Source organism: Miniopterus natalensis, chromosome 9, assembly GCF_054644295.1.
Source record: "Miniopterus natalensis isolate mMinNat1 chromosome 9, mMinNat1.hap1, whole genome shotgun sequence".
In the NCBI taxonomy this organism is placed as follows: domain Eukaryota; kingdom Metazoa; phylum Chordata; class Mammalia; order Chiroptera; family Miniopteridae; genus Miniopterus; species Miniopterus natalensis.
The window spans coordinates 32,748,499-32,774,883 of NC_142089.1; the positions used below are offsets into that span (position 1 = coordinate 32,748,499).

Sequence of the window (26,385 nt, forward strand, 5' to 3'; positions counted from 1 at the left end):
ATAAAGCTTGTTTTTCACAGCCACTACAACCTACATTCCTGCAGAAGCTTCCATTCCCAACTGTTCTTCCTGCTTCCGTTCTTGATGCTCCACCTACAATGTCTTGTCTCAAGAGATCAACCAGAGTGATCCTGTCAAGATTAAGTCAGATCATGGCATTCTTTCCTCTGCAAAAAATCCTCCAATGGCTTCCTATTCCCTACAGGGGAAAAAGGCAATCTTCACAGTGGCCTATAAGATCTCACAGAACCCCGCCTCTGGTATGTCTGTAATCTCATGCCCGCTCTGCTGCCTGCCTCACCCAACCCAATGACACTGGCCGCCTGGTCTCTGCAGACACCAGATCGGTCCCACTAAGCGGCAGTGGCTGCTCCTGTGGACAGCTTTCCTCAGGTATCTTGAGGTCTCGCTCCACACCTCCTTCATGTCTCTGTAAAATGTCACCCTGCCAGTGAAGCTTTCAGACCATTCTACTGAACATCACAACCCTCTCCACCCCTTCTTTCTTGTCTTATTTTTCTCTACAGCTCTTATTGCCACCTGACATACACTGTTACTTTTACTTCTGCCTTTATTATTTGTCTCCCCCTCTAGACAGTAAACTTCACAAGGATATGGGTTTTTGTCGCTCTGTTCCCTGTGCTTAGAACAACACCTGGCACATAAATTAACTGACATACAAGCAGCCATCAGAAGCAAAATGCCTTTATTACTATAGATCTGTAGTTGGCTGAATAAGCTGAAATAAGTTGTCACAAGAACACCTCTACAATGCTGGATAAAGAATAAAACTGTATGTGCACCGGGCCTCGCACACGCTTGGGAATTCCTTCCGCTCTCCCTCTCATCCCTTCACCTCTTCATGGTCCCACCCAACTTCTCTTCCCCTCAAGGCCTCCGGACAGGAATTTCTTTAACTACTGCCTGCTCAGACTTCAAGCTGGTTTTCACTCCTGGAGGAAACAGCATGCCTACTCCCTCTTAGGGCGGCTCTCCTTCAATGCAGCCCTCAGCCCCTCAGTCCATTGTCCCTTTGCATCTTTGTGCTTCTCTCCATCAGCCCCTTTAGCCTGCCCATGAAGAGAACAGTCTCTACAAGTTAAAGTCGAAACAGAAAAAGCCAGCTTTGCCCTTAGTTATTCTTCCCGTCAAAGTCCCGCTGCCCTCGGTCGCTCACTGTAGAGCTGAGACACCCACTTACAGGTTCTCCTTCCCATTCTTGCACCTGCACTCGGCCCTGCCAGCTGCTTCTGCCCTGATGGCTGAAATTAGACACTGACCCCCCCCCCCATCCCTGACGCTGTTCTCCACGTCTCTCGGGGGCAGCGCATCCAAACCACCCACTTCACAGGACTCACAGGGACTTCATAGGCAACCGAATTCATTTCTCTTGCCTTGTTCTGTTTCCTCCATCTCCTTCCACGTTTATGCCCTGGGAAGGGCTCGAGATTCCGCATTTACCCGCTCTCCCAAGCTAGCAGTCACAGGGACAGTCTATAAATGTTCTTACCGTAGTCACGTATCTAGTCATAAAGACTTGCCTATTTACCTCATAAATGGCCTTCTACCACTGTCCTAAATTTAGAGCCCGCCATCTCTTCTCTGGACCCCCGTCACATCTCTTAGTATCTCCCTGCCTTTGGTCTTTCCCACTTTAATTCTTCGTCACTGCGGCCAGAGTAATTGTGCTAGGTAATTCCTGGCCTAGAAACTTCCTGTTTTTCCATGGTCTGTAAGATAATGTGGAGATTCCTCAAAATGACCCTTCTTTACACATTTCTCTGCCTTATCCTTGGCGCTGGCCTCACCAGGCAACTGTATTCCCAAGAGGGGCCTCGTACTTTAGTGCTTCACTCATCTCCACCCCCACCCTCTGGCCCCAAGCGCCCCTACCCTCCTTGTTTACCTAGGGAATGACTACTCCTTTCACGACTCCCAGCTCAAATGTGACTTTCTGTGAAGCATTTCCTAATCTTATGACCGCAACCAAATTTAACCAATTTAACCTCTACTTCTTCCCTAACCTCCACTCCCCCAAAGCACTTTTTATAAGCCTCCATATTAATAGTTATAATAACTACTAAACATGGGCAGGGATAATACCTAATTTATCTTTGCATCCTCAGAACTAATGCCTTACTTACATGGATTACTGAGAATCAAATTCACCTTATCACAAATGGATGTGGAAAGCAACAGAAACTGATAAAGCCTCCTCTCCCCTCCTCTGCCTGAGAATCCTCCAACAGAGAGGAAAGAGGTGTGTTTCTCTAAGTTTTCCAAATAATCAAAAGTGAAAAAATGAACTGAAATATTCCAAAGGCAGAACACCATTCCTTTGTATTATAATTCTAATTATGCTTCACATAATACCTTATAGGAATAAGCAATGCTTATGCTTGGCAAGAGAAGTTAATCAAAATAACAGAACCATTTTCTGCAATTCATTTAACATTCTATTGAAATGCTAACCTCAAACCTCCTGCTTTGAGGAAGTTCTCACAGAAGGATTTTGCACAGTTTCTTGCCATGTCATCATCAGCTGTTGGCATGAGTTTGGAGCTTAGAACCTTAGAAATAGATAAGCACAATTAATCATCCCAACATTTCCAGCAGAAATTACTCCCTTACTAAATAAAAGAATCAGACAACTCAAGTCATCTTTTTAAATGCTGCATGCTGTTTTTCCTCCCACAAGTATAAGGAGGCTGATGTTTCACAAATAATCACATTTTTCAAGTGCTATTTACTTAGCAAGAAAAATCTGTTTTGAAGAAAGGTGATGTGTTCTTCTTTTCATGAAACCAGCAAATGTGAATGTCTGTCTCTTAGGCTTAGATAAGAACAGATACATTATATGATATGCTAGATATGTTCTTGAAAAAGTATATAATTAAGTTTTATAAAAGAGCCCATTTACTAAAAATGCCAGGTGAGTTCCCCACTAATGATTCTAACTTCTATCTACTCATTGAACATCTACAATGTACTAGGTGTAAGACAAGGTGCTTAACACATATTATCTCATCTCACTATGCATGGCACATGTATTTTACTTTATAGGTAAAGACTGTGACTGGGGAGGTTTAGTGACCTCTCATCCAGGGTCACATGGTTAGAATTTAAATCCAGATGTGTCTTATTTTAATATCCATGCCCCTTTTAGAACACTGCCATACCTACCTAAAGAAAAGCATAACTGAATATTTTAGAATGACAGAGAATTACTCCCTTACTAAATTACAGAAATTACTCCCTTACTAAATAAAAGGATCAGACAACTCAAGTCATAATCTTTTTAAACGCTGCATGCTGTTTTTCCTCCCACAAGTATGTTAAAACCTTCTGGTTTTACCCCTTATGAACTGACAGATCTCAGGCATGTAAGTTTCCCTTTTGCCTCAGTTTTATGATCAGCTAAATCGGGAAAATAACTACATTTACCAGAGGACTGATTAAATAAGATAACACAAGCTTAAGGTGCTTAGCATAAACACTGGCACAAAACATAAATAACTGGCTAATTTAGTTATTATGATTTAAAATAAAAAAATACTCATTGCCTCAATTTCCTCAAGGTTTTAAAGTAGATGTAATTCAAGGTCCTTTTCTAGTCTAAAAAAAAAATCTGAACCTATGAACCTATGTAGATTTTATGAGGGCAGATTTTTAATGTGGGATTTTTATTTTTATTTTTAAAGATGTTTTCTTCCTAAGTTGCTCTTTGGGAAACGGTTTCATCAACCCTGGATTATGAGCCTTTCGTGGGAGAATGGAAAGCCTATGTGATTCTAATCTTTCCTGAGTGTCCATAGCTACATGCACACACTCCCCATGCTTAATGGACAAATAGTTCAGTGAAAATGAAATGTTTCTCCAAAGCAGTGGGTATTTGGAATGTCCACTTAGAAGTTTCCTAGTAGGGAAATATAAGTTAAAGATCAAAATGCAAGGAATTTAACCTTTAGGTAACAGTAAAACTAAGTGCTTTTAGGAGTGTTATGTTTTCTAAATGCTTTCTGTTGTCTAAAGTAAAAGAAAACCTACCACAGGAATTCCCAGTTAACAGAAATCCTAAAATTGTACTGGAGGTCTTTTACTATTAAGTCCTTTGGTTCTAAGATAATGCAATCTAGGCAGCTGATGACAAGCTAGACCCATTGCTGGACCATTTTGTTTTTTAGAGTGCTCTAAAATGTGCATGTTAGGATTTATACCTTAACTTTTCTGACACAATCATTCAAAAGCAAATGGCAAATCTCGCAGCAATGGAAAGTTCAAAATTTCTAAGCTTAAATTGGCCAAAAATTTCTAAGCAATTTCCTATTTGGGGATAGTATACCTATTTTAAATGTCCATGAAATAATGATATGCTTGATTTTAAAAATATTCACTAAATATTTTCTACTTTTGAATCCAACACATCTTTTGACAAGAGTAATTATTTTAAGGCAAATATGAAATGTTACCATAGCTTGAATGAACATATAAGCAACAAGTGGACCATAAAATGAATGAATATAATTACAAACTCCAAATTAAATCGCCAGATGAAATAAAACTGGGAAAAAATGCCCAACCAGGTCCCTTTAGCAATTGTGACCTTTATTATGACTCAAAATCTACTCAAGATAACAATAACTGGATAATTGAGACTGCTTCGGTATTGCTATGGATTCTTTAATAACTGTCTGGATATGACTTCCTGGGTCAAAGCAAGATCATCTAGGGCTTTATTTTCTCCAGACCTCACCTGGCACAAGGGTCTGATCCCCAAGAGCAGGACAGTTTCCACCCGGTGACTCTCCCACATTGCTCTGTCAATGCTTTGCTTTCAAGACTCAGTATATCCAACCTCCCCCATGTCTTATTCATAAGATCTGGGAGCAAATACCTGGTCTTTTCAACTTGATCCCTTAACTATCACAATGACTTGTAGATGGCAAATAATTAGTAAATGTTTACTGGACTAAATCTATACTAGTTTAAAGCTACTTCGTGGAGAAGGGTAATAAAAATATTCTTTCGCTCAAATTTTTCCAACAGCTTTTTTTAAATCATGAAATTATAATGTTAACATGTCTCCAGACAAATTCCTAATAAAGCTGCATTAATGTCAATAATGTTCAACAGTTTTTAAAAAAATTAAAGTGCACTTAATAGCAAGAAGGCTCAGGATTAATAATTGATATTATACATACTTGTAAAACTTCTAGAGGAAAGTAATGACACATTTTAATAGATAAGGCTTCCTAATTATTTAGATGCTATTCTGCAAGTATAACAATGTATATAGCTATAAATTGGAAAGCATGATTCTGCAAGTCAAAACAAAATGAAAAGAAATTAGATTTCTTACTTCTAGGTTGTAGAGAACTCTGAAGGTGGACATTCCTGGAGCAAAAGATCGAAACAGACTTTCTAAAATTGAACTGGCGCTTGGCTGGTGCTGCTGCTTTGAAGAGAGGGAAGGAGATTTTGAAGACTGAGAGCTTGTTTCAGACAGCAATGTTTTCTAAGTTTAAAAGAATGAAAAAAGAATGTATGTTTTAAAAGCACAAATTAAAAAGAAATATTCTTTTCCTTTTTTTAAAAAATATGGAGTGCTTCACGAATTTGTGTGTCATCCTTGCACAGGGGCCATGCTAATCTCTGTATTGTTCCAATTTTAGTATATGTGCTGCCGAAGCAAGACTTCTTTTCATTTTTAATATAACCCACACCAATGACATTTTCTAAAAATTAATCTCATAAAATCACATGGCTCTATAATTATTCACAAGACATCAAACTCCACCACACAAACTGTATGTGCTCAACAGCGTTATAATGCCACTTTAAGCAATACTAAGAAGGTCATCTTAATTTGTGTCTGTGTTTTTAAAACCTGTACCTCTAAATGCTGATAATAAAATCAAAAGATTGCAAAAGTGGTATCTTTGAAAATTTTTTGAACTAGTATGAGTGAGTTATTTTATTACATTAGTTTCCTTCTCCCTCAAGTTAATGTATAAGCCAAATATGACAAGACTGAGTTTATCTAAATGTCAACCACTGAAATATAAAGTTCATAACTTAATTCTAACAACTTTGTTCTAAATTAATTTATTCTGAGAACATAAACATTATGAATTAAACATAATTTCAATATATACATAAAGGAACCATAGTCTAAAAACTAAATAAAATGAACTTTAAATATCAACAGTGAAAAAGATTAAAAGATAATCCATTTATGTAAACTCAAACATAAGCAACAATCATAATCAGAGAGGCATCATTAGAGAAGTCTCAGAACCAGAGTCTGATCTTGGATGAGTTACTCCATCTCTCTGGGCTTTGGTTTCCTACTATAAACATGAAGGTAGAAGTAGATGATTTTAAAGACTCTTCTAGTTTGAAAATTTGACATCACTTTTGATTCCATCTAGCTAACATGAAGCTCTGATTTCCATTTATAGAGAAAGTATTTTTCAAAAGAAGAAAAATCATTATGGAAAAGATGATATCAAATGACCTTTGTGTGATTTCATGTTGTATTTTCACTGAATCATGATATAAAATTCCATGCCAGTTAGTTAGCTATCCAAGACAGCCATACCTTTCTTCCTAAAGAATCCAGTTGATCAAGGGCTTCCTGAATGGCTGGGTCAGTGGGTATCAAGAGCAGAAGCTTTCGTACTCGTAGAGTTATCCTGAAATTTTTCAAATTTGAATTTTTTTTCAGATAGGCCACAGTTTCAGTAACAGTCTTTTAGTATGAGATGTAAAGTAAATACATTTCAAGTGAAAAGTTACTTGGTTCCCTAACCTTCATAACTTTCTTTCGAGCTTTATAAATTTATATTTACCTTGGCTCCTCTAGATTGGCAAGCTGGTAAAGCATGTCAAACACATTACATACAAGTGCCATCACAACACCAGGAAGGGATTTCTCCTGAGGAAAAAAAAGGCAAAATGTAAATACAAACTTACAAAAGAATTATTTTTAATCAAACATACAACAATAAAAATATTAGTTCTGAAATCCTGGTCACTATGAAACCTGAGGGGAGCACAGTGCTCATCTGTTTGAAGAGCACATGGGAACTGTCGGTAACTCCCACTTCGAGTGTGCTCATTACCTGGGCTCTCTGCGAAGGTGCCAAACTGCAGGCAGAAAAAGGGAGGTAAAACAAAGGCAGGTGTAATTATTAGAATGGAGAGTGGGCACCACTGAAAGCTGACCAGAGGAAACAAGGCAGGAGAAAACAAGGCAATAAGTGACTTAAAAGCAAAAGTTGTATATATATATGTACACACGCTGATACACAATATGTAGAAATATATGTAATCTAAGCAGAGAAAAAGAAGTTACCCTGTTTTTTTCTAAAGGTAAGAAAAGGAAAAAAGTGGATATAAGTGCACAGAAGAGATTCAGATGTGATAAAAGCACTATTTTCTGGTTAGAAGGAATAAGAAAGTAGAAATCACTATAGAATGTATTTATATAAGGGAAGATTTTTCTTTTTGTTTTTGTTTTTAATCTCATCCGAGGATATTATTTCCATTGCTTTTCAGAGAAGTGGGGGGGAAGGAAGGAGAGAGAGAGAGAAAAACATTGATGTGAGAGAGACACACTGATTGGCTGCCTCCTGCATATGCCTTGACTGGGCCTGGGGATTGAGCCTGCAACCTAGGTACATGACCTTAGCTGGAATTGAACCTAGGACCTTTCAGTCCATGGGCCGACGCTCTAACCACTGAGCAAACCTGCTAGGGCTATAGAGGAAGATTTTTAATAAATTCAAGATAAATATGAAATAGCATAAACATGTTAAACTTGTTTCTGTTGCTAATTACTTGTCACAATACCATTTTGAATGGAATTTCTTTCTTAAATTCTTGCTATATATAAGTATTGTCTAGTTATTTTTTAAAAACCCACAATACTAATACTAACCCTGAGGAATTCTTTGCCATCTACAGCAAGGTTATGCTAAGTTAAAAAGACAGTCACACAAAGATCTGAAAGCCATGTGAAGAAGGGATTTCCGGGGGAAGCGATCACATTCATAAACGCTGCTGGAATGTCATGATGAGGACCGAGAGGCGGAGTGACAGACAATCTTGAGAAGAGCCTGGAACGAGGACAGCAAGAGAGTTTCAACAGCTCTTTCCTGGAGCAGAGATTTGGGAAGGAGAATAGGGCAGCAACTGGAGGTGGAACTAGGGGGAAGAGAGAGCTTTTTCCTTTAAGGTGGAAGAAATAATATAGCATGAGTGATTGCTAACGGGAAAACCAATGAGTCAATGAAGAGAGATGCATGAGAGGAGCAGCTGCAGTGGGCAGGCAGAATGATTCAGGACTCAGAAGACCCTGTGGTCCAGAGATTGATAAATGATGTACCTTCCCCCAATTGATGCCCAGTGCTTCCCAGTGATACATTTCTGAAGAGTCAGGATTTGTCTGAGAGAAAAGGGCATAATCATCCAAATTTATACGGGCTGAAGACAAAAAGGTATTAAAATTCCGTTTTAAAATAGAAATTTATCACTCAGTACCTGCTCCATGGCATATGATGAACTAAAAACCCCACTGCTGCTGCTGCTGGAGCTGGTGGAGGAATCTGCTGAGCTCCCGGATGGAGTTCCACTGCCAGAAGTCTTCACTGTAAGGATCTGTTCATCAGAAAAGCCCAGCTGGTGGAGTAGCTTTTGATCTTTATTTACTGTCAGCTGCAAAAAGTGGTTTTTTAATTACTGAGAGGGAATGGAAGGGGAAAGTATTACCATCAGGCTAACGGGCCACAGCTTATTTAAACCTACCAGACTATCATTTGTAAATATCTGTATATTATCCACAGGACAGCACAACTGCTTAGCTATCTTCCACCGGACACTCCCTATGGTCTCATTACTGTGAGCCTGTAAAATAAAATTAAACACTGTTGTAACTTGTTTACTCATTCCATTTAAACAGCTGTTAGTGAGCAACTCCTGAGCACTGTTCTAAAAGCTGAAAATAGAAAAAAACCAAAGACAAGAAAGAATCCCTGCCTTTGAGAGGCTTCCCTTCTGCTGTAAGTAAAAGTTCTATTCCCTACTCCAGTTCCTCATCACGCCTGGAATAAAATCTCCAGTCCTTCTTCCACAGCAGGTCTTCCATTCTCTTTTCCTTTCTCACTGTCACACCAGTCACCTTGCTTGTCAAGAACAAGTCAAGCAAACTCCCATGTCAGGGCCCTTGTACTTGCTGCCCCCTTTGTTTGGAGTGGCCTTCCCTAGAAAGGGCTCACTCTGTCACTTCATTTAGTTCTGTGTTCAAATGTCACCACCTCAGACCTCTCCTGTCCATCTCTATCTAAAATGGTATTTCATGCATAACAGTCACCTCTACCAACTTATTCTGCTTTATTCTTAGTAACACTCACCTCCATCTGATACATATTGTGTTATATATTTACCTAGCTGCTTTATGCCCCATCAGTTTCCTTTCATTTCAGGTCTTTATTCTGTTTACCAAATAGCTTTTAGAATAGTCACTCATGCAGATATCTTAATCAGCAGTGTTGTGAAAATAACAAGACAACATGAAAATGGCCACAGAGCTTAATGTATACCTACCTCTACAGTAAAGGTATCTTTGGTAGACTCATAAGTAACATTAAGAGTTAAAAGATGTCCATGAAATGAGGCACCGTGAGGTAGAATAGTTCGTAGAACAGAGTAAAAATCCTTGAAAAAGATAGTAAGTCAAATAAGTCAGATTCACAGTGCCACTGTAAAACATCTCAAAACTACGTACCTAACACATTGAGTCTCATAATGGGATGGTTCAGTTTCTTTAAAAAGAAGAGAAGCTTACCTCTATAGTGATCACATAGCGTTCTGCCAGAAGCAGCAATCTCTCAATGATTACAAGTTTAGTGGATCTATGGATTAAAAACATTTTAAACAATTTGAAATGAATTGTTGATTTGAGCTCAATTCCAGGCTGTTTCACCAAAGCCCCAATCACAGTTGGCACTCGCTGGTCAAAGACTGAAATCTGCAAAGTCTAAACTTCCCTTTCACCCAAGGAGGAGGTAATTCAAGCAAGTCACAGCTGTGGCACACAGATGGAATAAGGGAGGAGAAGCCCAGCCCTCCCCACATTTCCTTTCCTGTTCCTTTCTTTCTTCTTCTTTTCTTAAACAGTTGTTCCATAAATAGAGGACCTGGGTCTCCTCTGGGTGTCCAGGCCTATTTGTCCATCAATTCACCAAGAATGAAAAATCAGTGAGTTTGACTCTCATAATTTTACAACTAAAATATGCTACTTAATTCTGTAAACACAGGCAATCAAAGTTCTAAACTGCCTGAAATTAGAAAACAAATGCAAACCAGTAAGTATTCCACAAATAAGAGTTGCTATTTGTTTTTTTAAAATAATTTTTATTTTTCAATTATAGTTGATGTACAATATTGTATTATAATCCAGTGATAAGACAAAAGTGATCACCCCGATAAATCTAGTATCCATTTGACACCATACATAGTTATTACAATATTATTGACTATATTTCCTATGCTTTACTTTGTATCTCCAGAAATATTCTGTAACTACCAATCTGCACTTCTTAATCCCTTCACCCTTTTCACCCATTTCCCTAACCCCCTTCCCAGCTGGCAACCATCAAAATGTTCTCTGTATCTACATTCTGCTTGTTCATTTATTCTGTATTTTAGATTTCATATATAAGTGAAATCATATGGTATTGTCTTTCTCTGTCTGACTTACTCACTAAGCACAATACCCTCTAGGTTCATCCAAGTTGTTGCAGATGGCAAGATTTAATTATTTTTTATGGCTGAGTTATATTCCATTATATACACACACCACCTTTTCTTTATCCATTCATCTATTGATGGGGACTTAAGTGACTGTTTTAATTAGGCTAAGAATGAGGAGGAAGAGAAGAATAAACAATTGTTCATCTGTGAACATTCTATACAGTTCAAACTTACTTAAGAAATCAGTATGTATCAGGAGACACAACCACCTCTGCGACAGGAAACACACAGCAAGGGAGCATGGAGCTCTGATACATTGAAAATGAGACCTGAGGTCTCTTTTAGTCAGACTTATGAACTCCTATTTATCATTTGAAATGCAGTCGGCCCTCCATATTTGTGGGTTTTGCATCATGGATTCAACCAACTGTGGACCAAAACTATTTGAAAAAACAAAATTCCAGACAGTTCCAAAAATGCAAAATTTTAATTTGCCACGAGCTGAACACTACACTGAATCCACACAAATGAAGTGATGTGTAAGCACACTCTGCTGTAGCCTATATGAGAATATAGGTTAACGCAAATACTACATTTTATATTAAGGACTTGAGCATCCTTGGATTTTGGTGCGTGTGTGTCCCGGAAGCAATTTCCCTTGGGATACCAAGGGACGACTGTAACAGGACTTCAACATTTAGCACTTACATAGTCACAGCTCCATACTTCATTAAAGAGAACACTACATGTGTTACACTGAGAGATGAAACACCCAAATGCCTTTAAACATTTGCTATTCTACAAAGTCTAAGTATTTCAAATAGGTATATTTCTAAAACTGAAAAGAGGCACTATCATTTTCTAACACTTGATTAGCAGTATTAGAAATTTCACTTTGAAAAGAGTTGGTTAAATACATATTAACAGTTTTGTTAAATACATTTAACAGAGTTCTGAATTCTTTCAGTCTATGAGTAGGAACTAGAATTGGATATTCAGATAGAAAATCTTTAGGAAATATCTAAGGGCTATAAGTGCACTGTTTTTATGATGCCTCAATAATGAATTAACCACAGACAGCACTGCAGCACACTGTACAGCTGAGAGAGTAGCTCCTCCTGCGTAAGTTGGAACAATTATGGTCACTAAAAAGTTGTTTCAAAACTAGTAAAATAAGATAGAAACAATGTCCTGGTTCAAATGCAACTTTGACATTATACACTCTTATTAACTCTGTTTAAAGTTTATAATAAGAGTATTTAAAAACTATTATGTGGTTCTGCTCTGTAGGCAAATATGAAATGATTTACAATAAAAAATCATTTAGCAAAAAGAAAAACACACACACACTTATTTAAAGAAGTAGCAGTATGGAAATCCCAATCCAATAGTTCACAAGTTCATTTCTATTCTGGTTTGTCAGACATATGAATCATTGAGAACCTAGGTCACAGAGATGGACTATAACTTATAAACATATAATTAGGAATTCTCAATACACATTCTTAATAAAAGTCTATTTGAGAGATACTCCCAAGCATGTGGAAATACAAAAGCCATGTTATGTGTTCTTATCATGAGTTCAGTCTATAATCACTTTCTGCCATTTTAAAAATAGGTTCCTTCATATTAATAAAGCATCACTATACAGCATCAACTCATTTTTTAAAAAGATAACAAAGAATGTGAGCAAGGATACTGCTTTGATTCCATTTCTAAAGGAAGGCTTTAAAAGCAACAGGAATATCCCCAACTGTAAATAAAAATAAATACATACATACACGCATAAAGTCAGTCCAGGAGAAAGACTGTATGAGTACCCATCACTAGAGGGCAGCAGAGTGAGGTGCAAAGACCTCGGAGCATCTTCCAAGGTTTCTTGGGTATCATGGATTTGGTGCTGCTTACCAGTAATGAAAGGCTCATAAAACCTCACAGAAACGTTCTAGGTACTTCAATCTAATGTTTCTAAATATCTATTCTACTTATACTATATCAAAGAACTATAGCAAACACTGAACTCAGGTTTCACTAACTGAAAACACTAAACACAGCAATGTAATTAAGAGACGTCTGTTCAGTTTTAACAAATATTTGGGGATGAAGTTCTCATTAAAAATTATTTTTAAAAATAATTTGATGTAAATAATATTTTAACTATGACTATATTATAATTTACAATTTTAATTAGTTATCTTCCACTTCATTTTGCTCACGCTATCAATGCCCTGAATTTGACTATTCAAGGAAAAATTATAAGATGTCTAAATAAGTATTTCAAATTTAAAAAAAATTACTCTTTATGCAATTAACATACCTTTATTCCATCATAATAGAGAAGATTACTTACTACACAGAGTTTTCAGAAGTTAAATGAATAAAAAAACAACAACAAACCTTTCCTAGTAGGTAGAGGAGTAGAGTAGAGCAATACTTGGGTGGTTATGACAATGATCTACAAATCTTCAAGAGATACAAATCTGGGATGTATAATGGGAAACATATAATTTCCCAAGACAGGACTGTTTGCAAAAGTTATGAAATAAAATGAATAAATCAACAACTGAGAGATCTCCATGGGGGAAAAAAGATGCCAATAATTTTTTAAACTGACATATATTATGCATTGAGTATTTGTTGTAACTTCCATAATCACTTACCTATATGGAGACTGAACTGATGTTGCCACAGTTGGCATGGCAGTTGCTGTAAGCATTTTTGTTGCTCTGGTCACAGCATGTGTTAGAGTGGGGCCACCAAGTGCTGAACTGGCTGCCTATGAAATAAGAAATAATCATCCTGTATTAGGGTTTCTCAACCTCAGCTCGACTGATATTTTTGGCTGGAAACTTTCTGTGTGGAAGACTGTCCCGGCACTGCAGGATGTCTAACAGTGTCCCTGACCTCTACTCATAACCCATCTACCAGCAGGTTTCCAATAGTACCCCTCTAACTATGACAACCAAAAAGGTCTCCAGAAACTGCCAAATGATCTGTGGGAGGCAAAATCATCTCCAGTCCAGAACCACTGTCTTACATATGTTAATGCGGGTGTACCTGAATACTTTCTATGGTTTTTATGATGACTTATCTGGATGGAAATCATGACTTGGGAAATGCTACACATATTCTAGCACATGTTTAACTTATTAACATTTGGGAGCAGTAGCACTTTGTATTTTTGGAATGCTCTATATTAGACATAAAACACATGCACAAGTTAAGAAAGAAAATGCACGTTTAATGCTTTAACCATCATGCTGGAAGTAAGGCATTATATGTGAGTCAGTGTTACGCAGCAGGCTTCTAAGGGACAAAGACAACCAGCGCCACCTACTGGTGAGCGTCCTGCTGCGGCCTTTAATAGCATTGATAATACAGACTAGGTGGAACACGGGGAAGGATGGAAAAAGAAGCAAGTGCTTATATAAAATGCCTAAACCAAAAAGTAAAAAGGAGAAAAAGAATCTACTGGAAGTGTGGAATGTGAAGTAGATCTGTTTTCTGAAGGCGGGTGGGTAAAGCAGGGAAGAGGGTGGTGGAGGGAGAAAAAACAATGTCCTATTTATACTTCTATTTGGGGGCACTGAGGCAAATGTCTGCTCCCTACTTTACAATATGGTTCTGTTCACAATTTCTTCAACAGGATCCAGCCACAAACAGAAACATTATGCATGATCTCAAAATATAAAATTACAAAAGGAAAGAAAAACAAAGCACTTATTTAAAAAACAGGTTAAATAAAATTTGCTACTCACTTCCAATCTTGTATAGCAATCAGCAATGAATTTCTTATGTAATGATACAGAATCCTAAAAGTAAGAGGTATATGGAAATTAAAACTAGTCTGGCATTTAGCTGTAATCATTAAGGACAAATGTCAAAATAAAGAGATCAATTTTCAGGCACGCCAACTTATAAAGAAATATATATGTGCGCGCGCACACACACACACACACACATTCTTCTGTTTGAGTACCTTCTTCCTGTAGATACCCACCTTCTTTAACCTAGGATTCAGATTAATATAACTATAGTTTATGATTAACTGAATAGCTTCATTTGCAATTTCTTCATCAGGTGATTCCATGGCTATTTTCCAAATGAAATCCATTCCTATCAATTCCAGCTTTTCTACATACTGTTCAAAAGAAAAGAAAATTATATAGTACGCCAAGGTTACAAAATTACAATTATTTTCTGTTAAGTTGTGAGTTTAAACCTCTTTAGTTCAATATGAATTAAGGCTGCAGAAACCAAGCTATATGAGAACACTATTGTACTAATATGGAACTTTAAAACAAAAAACCACCAACCACGGAAACACTGGGCCATGTCCAAGGGAACCAGAATAGATGTGAAGATTTTTTTCCAGACACCCCTACACCCACACAAGACATCTTCCCAAATGAACTACTGATGCAGAACTAGTATAGGTGTGAGATGGCTGCAATCTTCAGGAGCTTTTCTTCAAAAGGAAATGAAGTCAAGCTAGAAGTAACTAATCCTTGGAGCTCAATTTGGTCTTCCCAAGGGCTTAAAAGATCTTGTAAAGATTCTTACCATCTAGAAATCCAGGTCATGAAACAGTCTTAGAAAAAAAAGCAATTTTTTGCCTTTCTGTTTACAGGTGCACATGTAAATATAAACATCAGTTGTATACATTCTACAGATCACTTTTCTGCTTCATTGTCTGCTCCTAAATTTTCTACCCAAATCCTTGCCACAGCAATCCCAGAATTGAAGATTTTGTTACTTTTTAAGGAACATGTAGATTGATGGATCTGAGGAGTTGAAAGCATAGATGGAACTTCCCTACTCCACATTTACATGGCCACAGGAGGCTGCTGGCTGCCCCAGATCAGCAAGAAGCAGAGGGATTTGAGAGGGCAGTTGTAACCAATGCAGAAAATGGCAGACAAGGGATATTCATTCTTTAAAAAAAAATTCGTTTTTATCTCGATTATAACACGTTTTTGCTGAATATAAAGTTTTACTAGATTATTAGATTATCCAGATTTGAGAATAATGTACTTACCAACTGAGCGCCTTGTCTTTTCAATCGATGATCACAGAGATTCACATTTTCAAAAAAAGTTTTAAATAAGTTAAAACCTGAAATTATAGAATGAATGTCAAATAAATTCATGTACTCTAAGTAACACAGATAATCAATGAAAAGAGTCAAAGCATATCATGAGCTAAAACTAAAATGTTCAGGACAAAACATAGGTGCAAATCTTTAAGACCTTGAATTAGGCAATGGTTTCTTAGATACGGTGCCCAAAGCATAAGTAAGGTAAGAAAAAATAGCTACACTGGACTAAATCAAAATTGAAAACTTTTATACTTCAAAGGACTATCAAGAAAGTGAAAAGACAACCCACAGAATGGGACAAAAAATTTGCAAATCATATTTCTGACAAGGAGCTAGTATGTAGAATATATAAAGAACTGAAAAATAAAAAGACAACCTATTTCAAAAATGGGCAAAAGATATGAATAGGTATTTCTCCAAAGAATATTTACAAATGACCAGTAAGCACATGAATAAATAGTCAATACCATTAGCCTTTAGGGAAATGTAAATCAAAACCACGTGATACCTCTTTACACCCACTAGGATGGCTAAAATAAAACACACACACAACAACAAGCACTGGTGAGGATGTGGAGAAAGTGGAATTCTCATACACGGCTGGTGGGATTATAAAATAGTGCAGCCATGCTGCAAGAGTTTCATAGTTCCTTAAATGCTGATTATCTAATACAGCAATTCCACCCCTAGGTATATACTTAAGAGAAATGAAAACCTCTGTTCACACAAAACTTGTATCTGAATGTTTGTAGCAGCATGATTAATAGCCAAAAAGTGTTAACCACCCAAATGTCAGTCAACTGAGGAATGGATAAACAAAATGTGACATATCCTTACAATGGGGTATTATTTGGCCTAACTGGAACGAAGTACACACTACAACCTGGGTGAACCTTGAAAACATCAGGCCTCAGCATAATTAAAAAAGCCAGACACATACTGTACAATTCCATTTATATGAAGTCTTTAGATTAGGAGAATCCATACAAACAGAGGTTAGATTAGAGACTGTGGGGTGGGGGAGGACAGGGAGTGACTGCTAATGGTACAGAGCTTCTTTTGGGGATGATGAAAGTGTTCTGGGATTAGAAAGAGGTGAAGGTTGCACAACTTTGTGAATATATTAAAACCACTGACTGTACACTTTTAAAAAGTAAATTTTATAGTATGTGAATTGTATCTCAATGAAAAATTTCAATTAAAAAATTAAAAGAAATAACTAAAAGGTAGATTTCTATACTTGGACAAATTTTGACTTTACATGAATCCTTTTTGTATTAAGTAACTTCCTGAAAAGACAGTTTGGCAATTTGAGTTGTCAGGCCATGTAATAAAATTTAATTATAAAAGATAACATTTATGTAGGAAAGAATTTATCTGTATATATAAGCATCACAAAGATATTCCAAACTGCTTGGTTGCTTCTGATAAGTTGGCTTAGAAGGAAAGGATTTTTAAAAAGAATTTAAAAAAATTTTTACAATTTTTTAAAGAAAAAAACATTTCTGTTTTTTCCTACCATTCATAGTGATTTCATACGACTCCAACTTAAGAATCTTCTCCTTGAAGAGCTGCTGCTGAACGTCACTCTCGAGGTCATGCTGCCCTTTTGTAAACCATTCAAAACACATCTGTGGATCAAGACAAATATTATCCTACAACTAAAATCCATTCCAGGGAAATACATATTCTAAATTGGTAAACATAAAAATTAGTTTTAATTTTTCAAAACCTTATACTGCCAAAATACCACTCAAATGGAAATGCTTAGAACTCTAGACTAAACAAAGCATTAAGTTACTAGCAATCTTTCCCAAACATAATGAAAATACATACTCCCACTTTTCTTTGAATTTTATACTTGGGTTTTCCCCCAAACATTTATTAATAAGCCTTACTGTGTGCCAGGCTCTGTGCTAGGCACTATCGCACATTTAGTTCTTTCAACAATTCTATCAAGTAGTTAATATTACTATTCCATAAAATGAGAAGAAACAGCGATTCATTGCTAGTAAATGTCAAATCTGTTTTCAGCTGTTTAATTATAGTTCTAAATATCTGTCTAGGCCTTCATTCTTCTTTGGTGTGTCTGGGGTAAAACATCATTTCAAGAACTCAGTTTTCTCTTGGTAACTTAAAATTAGTTTCATGTGACAGGAAAAAACAACTAAAAGATATATTGAGAATTCTTTAGCTATACTTAACTTGTCTGAACTTGGTTTTATCCAGAATGGTATCAAAATTACCAAAGTACTCACACATTTATTTATATTATAGATATATATATAAAATATTTTTTCAGCACTTACAGTTCCTGGCCTATTAGTATAAATGTATGGTTTGTAAATCGAAAAGAGTTTAGAACTGAAGATGTGAGACACACACTAAAAGTGAAATATTAAATCCCACTTCTGCCTTACTTTGTCCACAACACCATCTTCTTACCTCTCTATCTAATTCACAGACATCCTGGCCAGTCACAAGACACTCCCAGATTTCCTTGGCACGATTCCAACCCAGATACAGAGTAGCTTCTTGCAAGAAAAATGCCAGAAATTTTAGATGGGCTTCTAAATACTGCAAAAAGAAATGATAATTATTTGACTCCAGGCATTCATACCTAAAAGCAAAATTAAAAAAAACAAAACAAAACTTAAAAAAAGTATTGTTCTATCTAATGCTTTTGCATACATTTTAGGAATCTGTTTACAAGTTAATAGTACAATGTAGTAGAAGCTACTTCAAAAGACTGTTACAAATTCGGTTGACTTTAGATGACAATAAAATATGATTTCAGGAATCTCAAAGTAAAATACCATAAACTCACAACTGGTCAGTTAAGATTTTTTTAATTAAAAATAATAATAGTACTAATAAATTGATTTGAAAACAAAAACAACTCTCCAGAGAATTGACAATTAGTATTTCGTGTCAAAGTCAAAGAAAAGATGTTTATTTTTATTACTTTACCATAATGCAGTTCTTAGGTAATTTACCCACAAATATAATTTTTTTAAACTTCTAGTTTGAAATGATTATAGTAAAGATAAAAAACTGTTCCATCACTATAAAGATACATCATGCTCTCTCTTCAGGTTTACACCCAATAAATACTATTTTTATACTTCAAGTGCAAAAACTCCAAATGAACGCTGTAAGTCATGAAACAAAAGCACAATGCCAATACCTCCCGGTAAGTGTACCGGCCATCCACTAGTGTCGAACCAGTCAAGCCTCCAGGTCCGGCCACGGCTGCTGCAAGTCGATGACAAGCTATCAAACTTCCCGTTACCAATTTCACTATTTCAAAATTTTTCTTCAAGTCTTGAATAATGCTCTTGGCAGAAACAACAAAAAACAAAAATAGTATTAGAATTTAGTTATTTTGTCATTTTAATATAAACTTCTGTCTTAGCATGTAGTCCTCGGTGAGTGATAGCAAACATGATTTCTTCACTCACATAGAAGTAAATAAAATCAATCTGGTTATGTACATTTACTAGGAAATTACTATGGAATTAATAAACTTCTCTGCTAAATTTTGCTTCTATAAGAGATTCCTTTTTTTTTTTTTAAAGAACTCTTCCAACAAAACTATTTTACTTCTTATATACCTTTTCAGATCTTTCTTCTCATAGGGATTACATTGAGGAAGTTCTAGCTCCTCAATCACACTAATCTTTTTGCAATATAAAATAAGCCCTTGAGTTTTTTCAAACAAATTTCTAAAATACCATTCTAACTTTAAAAAATTGGCGTAATTATTTCAATATATAGGAAATAAAAGGAAAGAAAAAGAAAATGAGTTAGAGATATATCAAAAGAAAAGCTCCAGAGAAACGAAAGCAGAATGATGTTTAAACTCAAAATTATTAAATAATACAAATGAATTACATTAATAACCATAAAGTATAAAATAGTGACTACAAGACTCATCAATCTTACTCATGTTTTGTTACTATAAAAGGTTATGTAAACAATTGTATAATAATCAGATACAGCTATACTATGCTCTTACCTTGTCTTGTTTTTGATAGGTTTGTTTTATGAATGAGCGGGTGATTTCATGGAGCTGACGCAAAGCTGGTACCACCCATACAAACTGGGGATTGTTAAGCTGAGATGACTAGAGTGAAAAAGAAGTTACATAAGTTAAACTTAGAAATAAGTAGCAGACAAAATTTTTAGCTATAAAAAAGTTTCAAGTCAATTAGGCTTCATTGTATATTCTATTATTTTTCTCCTCATATTGCTCATCTCCATGCATTCATAACTCAGTCTTCAGCTTCTTATTCTGCATGCAATTTCCTAAGGCCAAGAACTGCAAACAGGAGTGGATGTGAAGTGACAGCAAATGTACAGGGGTACATCAGCAAAAAAACAGACGACAAAGAATTAGCAACTTCAGAGGATAGATTAAGTAGCACAGGCTGCTAGGACATGTTGAGATAATAAAAAAATTGATGGCAAAAGCTTAACTTGGATAAGGCTGAACTGGCTGATAAGTAAAATGATATAAAATACGGTTTTCTATAATTATATGATTAAGATAACAATGATATGATGATACTGATAGAGGTATAAATATTAAAGAAAGAACTCACAATCTGCTAGTATTTCCTAGTTAAAACAAATTTATAAGAGAGAATTCTACTTTTATAAATTATTACAGGCACTTTATTCTTATATTTTTCAAAGCACTTTCAAAGGTATCATTTCTGAAAACGGTACAGGACAATCCAGATTTTCATAGTATATATGTGAAAAGTCAGACGTTCATCTTTAAAAAGAGAATTGCTTTTTAATAAATAGGATCTTCAAACTATGAGATTTCATTATAAAATTTGTAAGAATATCAGGTTAAACACTAAAATCAATTGATAAATTAAGTCTAAAAAACTGAGTATAAGTCCTGAGTATTCATTTTAAAGGCTAAATTTTGGCCTGGCCAGCATGGCTCAGCAGTTGAGCATCGACCTAGGATCCAGGTGATCAGGGTTCGATTCCCGGTCAGGGCACATGCCTGGGTTGTGGGCTAGATCCCCAGTGGGGGAGTGCAGGAGGCAGCTGATCAATGACTCTCTCATCATTGATGTTTCTATCTCTCCCCCTCCCTTCCTCTCTCTGAAATCAATAAAGATAAATAAAGGCTAAATTTTGTGTATGTGTTTTTTTTTCTTTTTTTTAGAGCCTTGCTTCTTCAAGTCTTTCTGTAAGATGAAGAGCCCGGGGGTGGGGTGGGGGGTGGGGGATACTTTTATTGTCTTTTGTAGAAAAACATCCTGCTCCTGAATATGCAAATGTGAGCGTTATTGCTAAAACAATAATGGCTTTCCTAGAGACTAGCCAATCAATCAGCCAATACCATATTTCCTGGATTCTAAGATACAGGTTTTAGAAATTTCAACAGTTCTGAAATTGATGCTTCTTACCACTATGTCAGAAGAAACTTAGTAGCCTCTAGGCATAGGAGTAAGTTCTGATAGAGCTGTCCTTACCTGAGCATGTGCAAACTGAGCTGTATACAAAAGGTTATCTGTTTATCCACTTGTCATCTTATTATCACTTACAAAGGAAACACCAACCAAAGAAGGCTTCTTAACTTTAAATGCTATAAAAAATATTACGCTATAATGTAGAAATGACTGGCCTGTCATGTCCGCCAATTCAATTAAGAGCAAAGGAAAGTGCCAGTGGTCTCCGACTAAAGCATTTTCAAAGCCAGGGGAATTTGGTGTGACAGACTCACCCTATGAAGGGCTGGATCACTCAGCACTAAGTGTCTCTGTCCAAAGTTGTACCTTAATTCCAGAGAAGTTGTTTAACGTGTAGTATACACAATTTAATGAAATAAAAAAGCAGCTTGAGTTTTCTGAGGACAAGGACACAAAACTCCATAATCTTCAGCATGCCTCTAAATTACACAGTCCATCTTAAAGATTTCAAAGGGGTCAAAACCACCACAATGATCACGAACAGCGTGCGCAGGGAAGCTGTCCATGCTGGTCAAAAGGAAGCTGAGACAAACTCTGAATGTGAATCTAAACAAAAGCATGGCAGAAGTAAAATGTAGTTTCTCTTTTACTTCTTTATAAACTTATTAAATCTAGCATCTTAGAATCAGAGAAATAAGGTATATACAGGGTGGGGCAAAAGTATGTTTACAGCTGTAATACAAATAAATACAATAATTAATAAATTATATAAAAATAAACTGTGTTTCGTGTACTTACAACTATAAACCTACTTTTGCCACACCCTGTATTAAAGGCCAAATTTGCAAGACTAGCTAGAATATTTCTGCTAAAATATAAAAGTTGCAAAATCACCAGGATTAAAACTCTAGGGCTCAAGCCTAAACTGATACCTTCCAAAAGGACTACAAACATTAGGATATAAATATAAACCCTTTAGCAAATAATTAGATATATTAAAAAGAATCATTATGACCAATTAAGTCAACTATGATTAGAACATTTTTATTTGACATTAAAAACTATCATCAAATAAAAAACAGATAAAACTGGAATTTAAAAAGTATTTCTGATATGGCCTTTCTAAAGTTTAACAAACAGGACAGATATTATTTTTTCTATCATATCTATGACATTATGCTACTAAGTTATAAGAAAGATTTAAGCTACTCTTTTCCATTCACAAAAGAGGCAAAAGACTATGGTGAACAATTAACACAAACATATCTGATAATATCTACTGATGGAGCTGAGGTTTCATAAGTAGGAGTTAACTGGTCTGGCCTGCAAATCTACGCCTAAATTCCTCTTATTCATTTTTGTTAAAAGACCAGTTAGTCTCCTAGTATTTGTAGTGATGAGGAACTCAGGAGGCAGTGCATTCTATTTCAGGCTATTCTCACTGAAGTTTATTGATGTGTGATACTGAAACACGCCTTCCCACAACTTCTTAGGAGCCACAAAAAGTGAAGTTGAGCATCTACTCATGAACCAGGAGGTCACGCTTCCATTCCTAGTCACGGCACATGCCTGGGTTGTGGGTAGGGGGCATGCAGGGGGCAGCCGATCAATGACTCTCTCATCATTTATGCTCCTATCCCTCTCCCTCTCCCTTCCTTTCTCTGAAGTCAATAAAAACAGGTGTTTTTTTTTTAAAAAAGTGAAGTTGAATAAACCTTCTCTATAACAATCCTCTCAGTAACTGAAGAAAGCTTTCATATTCTTTCTTGAGTTCTCTCTTCTCAGAGCTGAACATCCCCACTTGCTCATCTGTCTTGTTTATCCAGACCTAGCAAATTATCTAGACTCAAAATAAAAAATTTTACATGGGAGAACATTTTAAAAAAAGTCTTTCTTCCTGTCCTAACCACATCACTGTGAGACTGTACTGGGACATCTTGCTACTTGACCTTCGGTTACGTGTTTTGGCAAATTGAGGCCACTCCACTATGGGTAGGTAGCGGTTTCAGCATAACTGTAGGGTGAAGGGGAGGAAGTGAGAGGAAGGGAACCAGCACAGACTAAAAGGCTGCCAGGCACTGAACTAGGAGGCCTTAAGATAACGACTTAAGGAATATGCAAATACCACTAATTGAGTAAAAATGATTTTTTTGGTTTAGTACTTTTTGGATGAGTACATTTAAACTTTTTAATTGAAGGAAAAAGAAGTGAAATAAGATGGAGAGGGTTGGGGTAGACAGTGGAAGGTATAAGGAAGCAAAGGAAAGAAGGCAAAGGGAGCCAAGGGTACCCTGGCAGAAATCTACAGAAATAAAGTTAAGAAATAAAGGTCGGAACTTCTGAACACAACAGTGGAGCTTGGGAATTTTACGAGTGTCAAAAGCAGAGGGAAGGGAATCAGTTGGGGGAATAGAGGTAGCTGAGGGTGGGAGGGGTAAGAGGTGGGTGATCTTGTCTTACCCTTTGCTTAGTTTCTGTGTAGCCTGGCAGGGAGACATAATCCCCAGTCAGCCCACCTTGCTGCCTGGCAGGAAAGGGCATAGCATAGAAAAACACCTTTAGTGGCAGTATATAAATCACTCCCCTGCCTGGAGTCGTGTCCAGGGGGCTTAGATCTTCCCACTGCCCCCCTTCAGCCAAGTGTACTTTAAAAAATATCTGTGAAAGCACTTATTCAACTGAAAAGTGCTATATAAATGCAAGATATTATTATTTGGAACGAAATAATGATACATCAGGATTTCTTTACTGGGAGCAGTGGGAAATAAAAGGGAGGCTATTCCTTTCAAGACTTACAAAATGACGCCAAAATTCTCTCTGTTACTTTTTGAGTTTTGTTATGAAATAATAGGCATGAATGAAGTGACTGCAAAGAAGCACTAAAGACGCAGTGAAGCCACTGACTAGAAGAGCTAAGTAATGCTTGGCTGTAACGAGGAAGGAACAGAGGTCAGGAAGGATTTTCTGGTTTTCAAAGTCATTCTCCTGGAGTGGGGAAGAAGTCCCTTCAGCTTTGACCTTCGTTATCTATAAAGAAATGTATCTGTTACGAAGAAGAAAAGACCATTTTTCTATAGATACCCTTTTCCTCTTACTATTACCATTGAAGGATCTAAATTTCTTAAATAACCCTGGATTAGTTTCAATCATAAAGACAGAGGTTGCTAAGTTATCTGAATTACTGAGCTGAGAAAACTGGAAAAATTCAAATTGTATCTGAGTAGAGAAAGAAAGCAATGTTGTTGAATTAAAGGAGTAAGTCCTCATACCAGAGCACAACCAGCCTGGTTGTGAATGACTTTAAAAATCTCTAAAGCTAGACAATATGTAGGAAATTCACTTGATCAAATTTCAATGTCAGACATATATAACACCAAGTTCTAAAATGCCCCCAATTAAATCACCAACACCTCTTAACAAGAGCTGAGAGTCTGAATATACCAATGAAAATTAGCACTAGTCAAGATCTTTAAAGAAATACTAAGTAAAAGCCAAGAGAAATGATTTACCAATGAAATTGCTAAGCCATTAACTATTTAGCAAAATCTTTTATGTTAACAGTAAATGAAATCCCTGTGGCTTCTAGGCTTCATGTTTGGTCTGGGCAACCTGAGGGCCTACATAGAAGGACACGGCTCCTCTGATCAGGGCTGTTGCAACAAAGGGTGAGGGTTCCAGTGAGCGGCCACTGTGATCAGCCCTCTCAGAGAAGAGACGTGACATATGAGGACTGCAGCAACACAACAGCAACAATGACCACTGCCTCCTCTGCTAACCACTCTTTCAAAGGACAGTCCAGAAGTCCACCAGAACCTGGAGGCCAGAGCCCTGAAGGGTAGGACTTGTACAGAGCCAGTCCCTCTTGTAGTCCCTTTCCAAGCCTACCTTCTAAAATTCAGTCTCAGCAGCAGGCACTCACCCATTAATTATTTGTCTAAGGAGTTACTTTAGGAACACATATGAATCAAGCACCTAAAAAAACGATCATGTGCCAGCACTGAATGAAATTTTTTTCTTTCTCTTCTTTTCTTTCTTCTTACTCTATGAATATTCCTCCAGCGGAGAAAAATGGGCATGATATTTACTTAGAATTCACTGTACTTATTAAAGTTGGAATTAAATTTAAAAAGACTAAGTTGAAATTCTTATAATTTTATGAAAACAACATAATAAACTACTCTGAATGTGACCCTGGATATTTTTTCCCTTTGAGAGTCAGTAACTCCTCAAGCTTTAAATAAAGCATAGGTCATAAATATTTAAACAGCAGTTTGTGCTGCACATTAGTCTAAGAAATACTAAAACATATTATCTTTAAATTATGATGCATTTTATTTTAAGAAATTATTAAGTTAGTATACCTTTTACTTGGTTTCATCTGCAAATTCTTACCTTGAATCCATCCTTCTTTTTTTCCAAACCTGACCATTCTCCAGGCTGAAAAATTATTTTAAGAGAAATATAAGTGACTTAGTAAAAGTAGTACATATAATGTCCCAATCTTGGACTCTAAAGGTGAAAGCTTCCAGAGAAGACATTTAGTTTAAATTACATAGCAGTGGCGGAAAATTATTTGGCTTTAATTACTCAAGAAAGTACTATTGTTCTGACAACAAAACCAGATCAAAGATAAAACCAACCCTTTTAATATCTTCTATGCACTTGATGATGTAGTTCTTCTTGATCCCTTCTTTCACTGCATACGCATCACTTAGGATTGTCAGGTGTTCATCCAAAGCTTGCTGAATAAGGCTACTGGGCAGGGTTGGAAGGTGAGCCAGTTCCCAGAGCACATCTAACACCTACAATAATACTCATATGATGAGCCAGCCAATACGCAAGTAAAACTGCTTTAAGTATTTGTAGCTAGAAAAATTCATTTGATTCTCCTGCCTTTCCAGAAGTGGTCTCAAAGCGAGCTTCCCGGCCTATTCGTCCAATCAGGCTCAACAGCTTCTGCCTCACTCTGTCGCTCTCGGTCTCCCAGCTCTGTAGAACAGAAAAGACAAGAATAAGTGCACTAGGCAGTGTCATCAAACTGGCAGAATGTGCAAAACTTTAAACTTCAGCTAAAAAAGTTTAATAACATAAGAAGAG

At 36.5% G+C, this 26,385-nt stretch overlaps 1 protein-coding gene and 1 pseudogene across 3 annotated transcripts in view; both read right to left on the reverse strand.

Moving 5' to 3' along the window:
• USP24 (ubiquitin specific peptidase 24) overlaps nucleotides 1–26,385 on the reverse strand; it is a 115,216-nt gene that overhangs the window by 44,931 nt on the left and 43,900 nt on the right. For 2 of the 3 annotated variants that reach the window (XM_087820458.1, XM_087820457.1), the window contains exons 14-32: nucleotides 26,182–26,277; nucleotides 25,929–26,090; nucleotides 25,681–25,725; nucleotides 19,872–19,979; nucleotides 19,041–19,190; nucleotides 18,299–18,430; nucleotides 17,373–17,484; nucleotides 15,794–15,870; nucleotides 14,756–14,896; nucleotides 14,514–14,567; nucleotides 13,416–13,531; nucleotides 9,848–9,914; nucleotides 9,607–9,717; nucleotides 8,809–8,907; nucleotides 8,545–8,718; nucleotides 6,852–6,937; nucleotides 6,602–6,695; nucleotides 5,360–5,515; nucleotides 2,473–2,570 (exon numbers count right to left, since the gene is read on the reverse strand). In XM_087820458.1, coding sequence (XP_087676584.1) covers nucleotides 2,473–2,570; nucleotides 5,360–5,515; nucleotides 6,602–6,695; nucleotides 6,852–6,937; nucleotides 8,545–8,718; nucleotides 8,809–8,907; nucleotides 9,607–9,717; nucleotides 9,848–9,914; nucleotides 13,416–13,531; nucleotides 14,514–14,567; nucleotides 14,756–14,896; nucleotides 15,794–15,870; nucleotides 17,373–17,484; nucleotides 18,299–18,430; nucleotides 19,041–19,190; nucleotides 19,872–19,979; nucleotides 25,681–25,725; nucleotides 25,929–26,090; nucleotides 26,182–26,277 — 2,078 coding nt within the window. The remainder of the gene's footprint in view (nucleotides 1–2,472; nucleotides 2,571–5,359; nucleotides 5,516–6,601; nucleotides 6,696–6,851; nucleotides 6,938–8,544; nucleotides 8,719–8,808; nucleotides 8,908–9,606; nucleotides 9,718–9,847; nucleotides 9,915–13,415; nucleotides 13,532–14,513; nucleotides 14,568–14,755; nucleotides 14,897–15,793; nucleotides 15,871–17,372; nucleotides 17,485–18,298; nucleotides 18,431–19,040; nucleotides 19,191–19,871; nucleotides 19,980–25,680; nucleotides 25,726–25,928; nucleotides 26,091–26,181; nucleotides 26,278–26,385) is intronic. The other variant, XM_087820459.1, reaches the window with a different exon arrangement.
• On the reverse strand, nucleotides 5,593–5,692 carry LOC148092436 (U6 spliceosomal RNA; annotated as a pseudogene).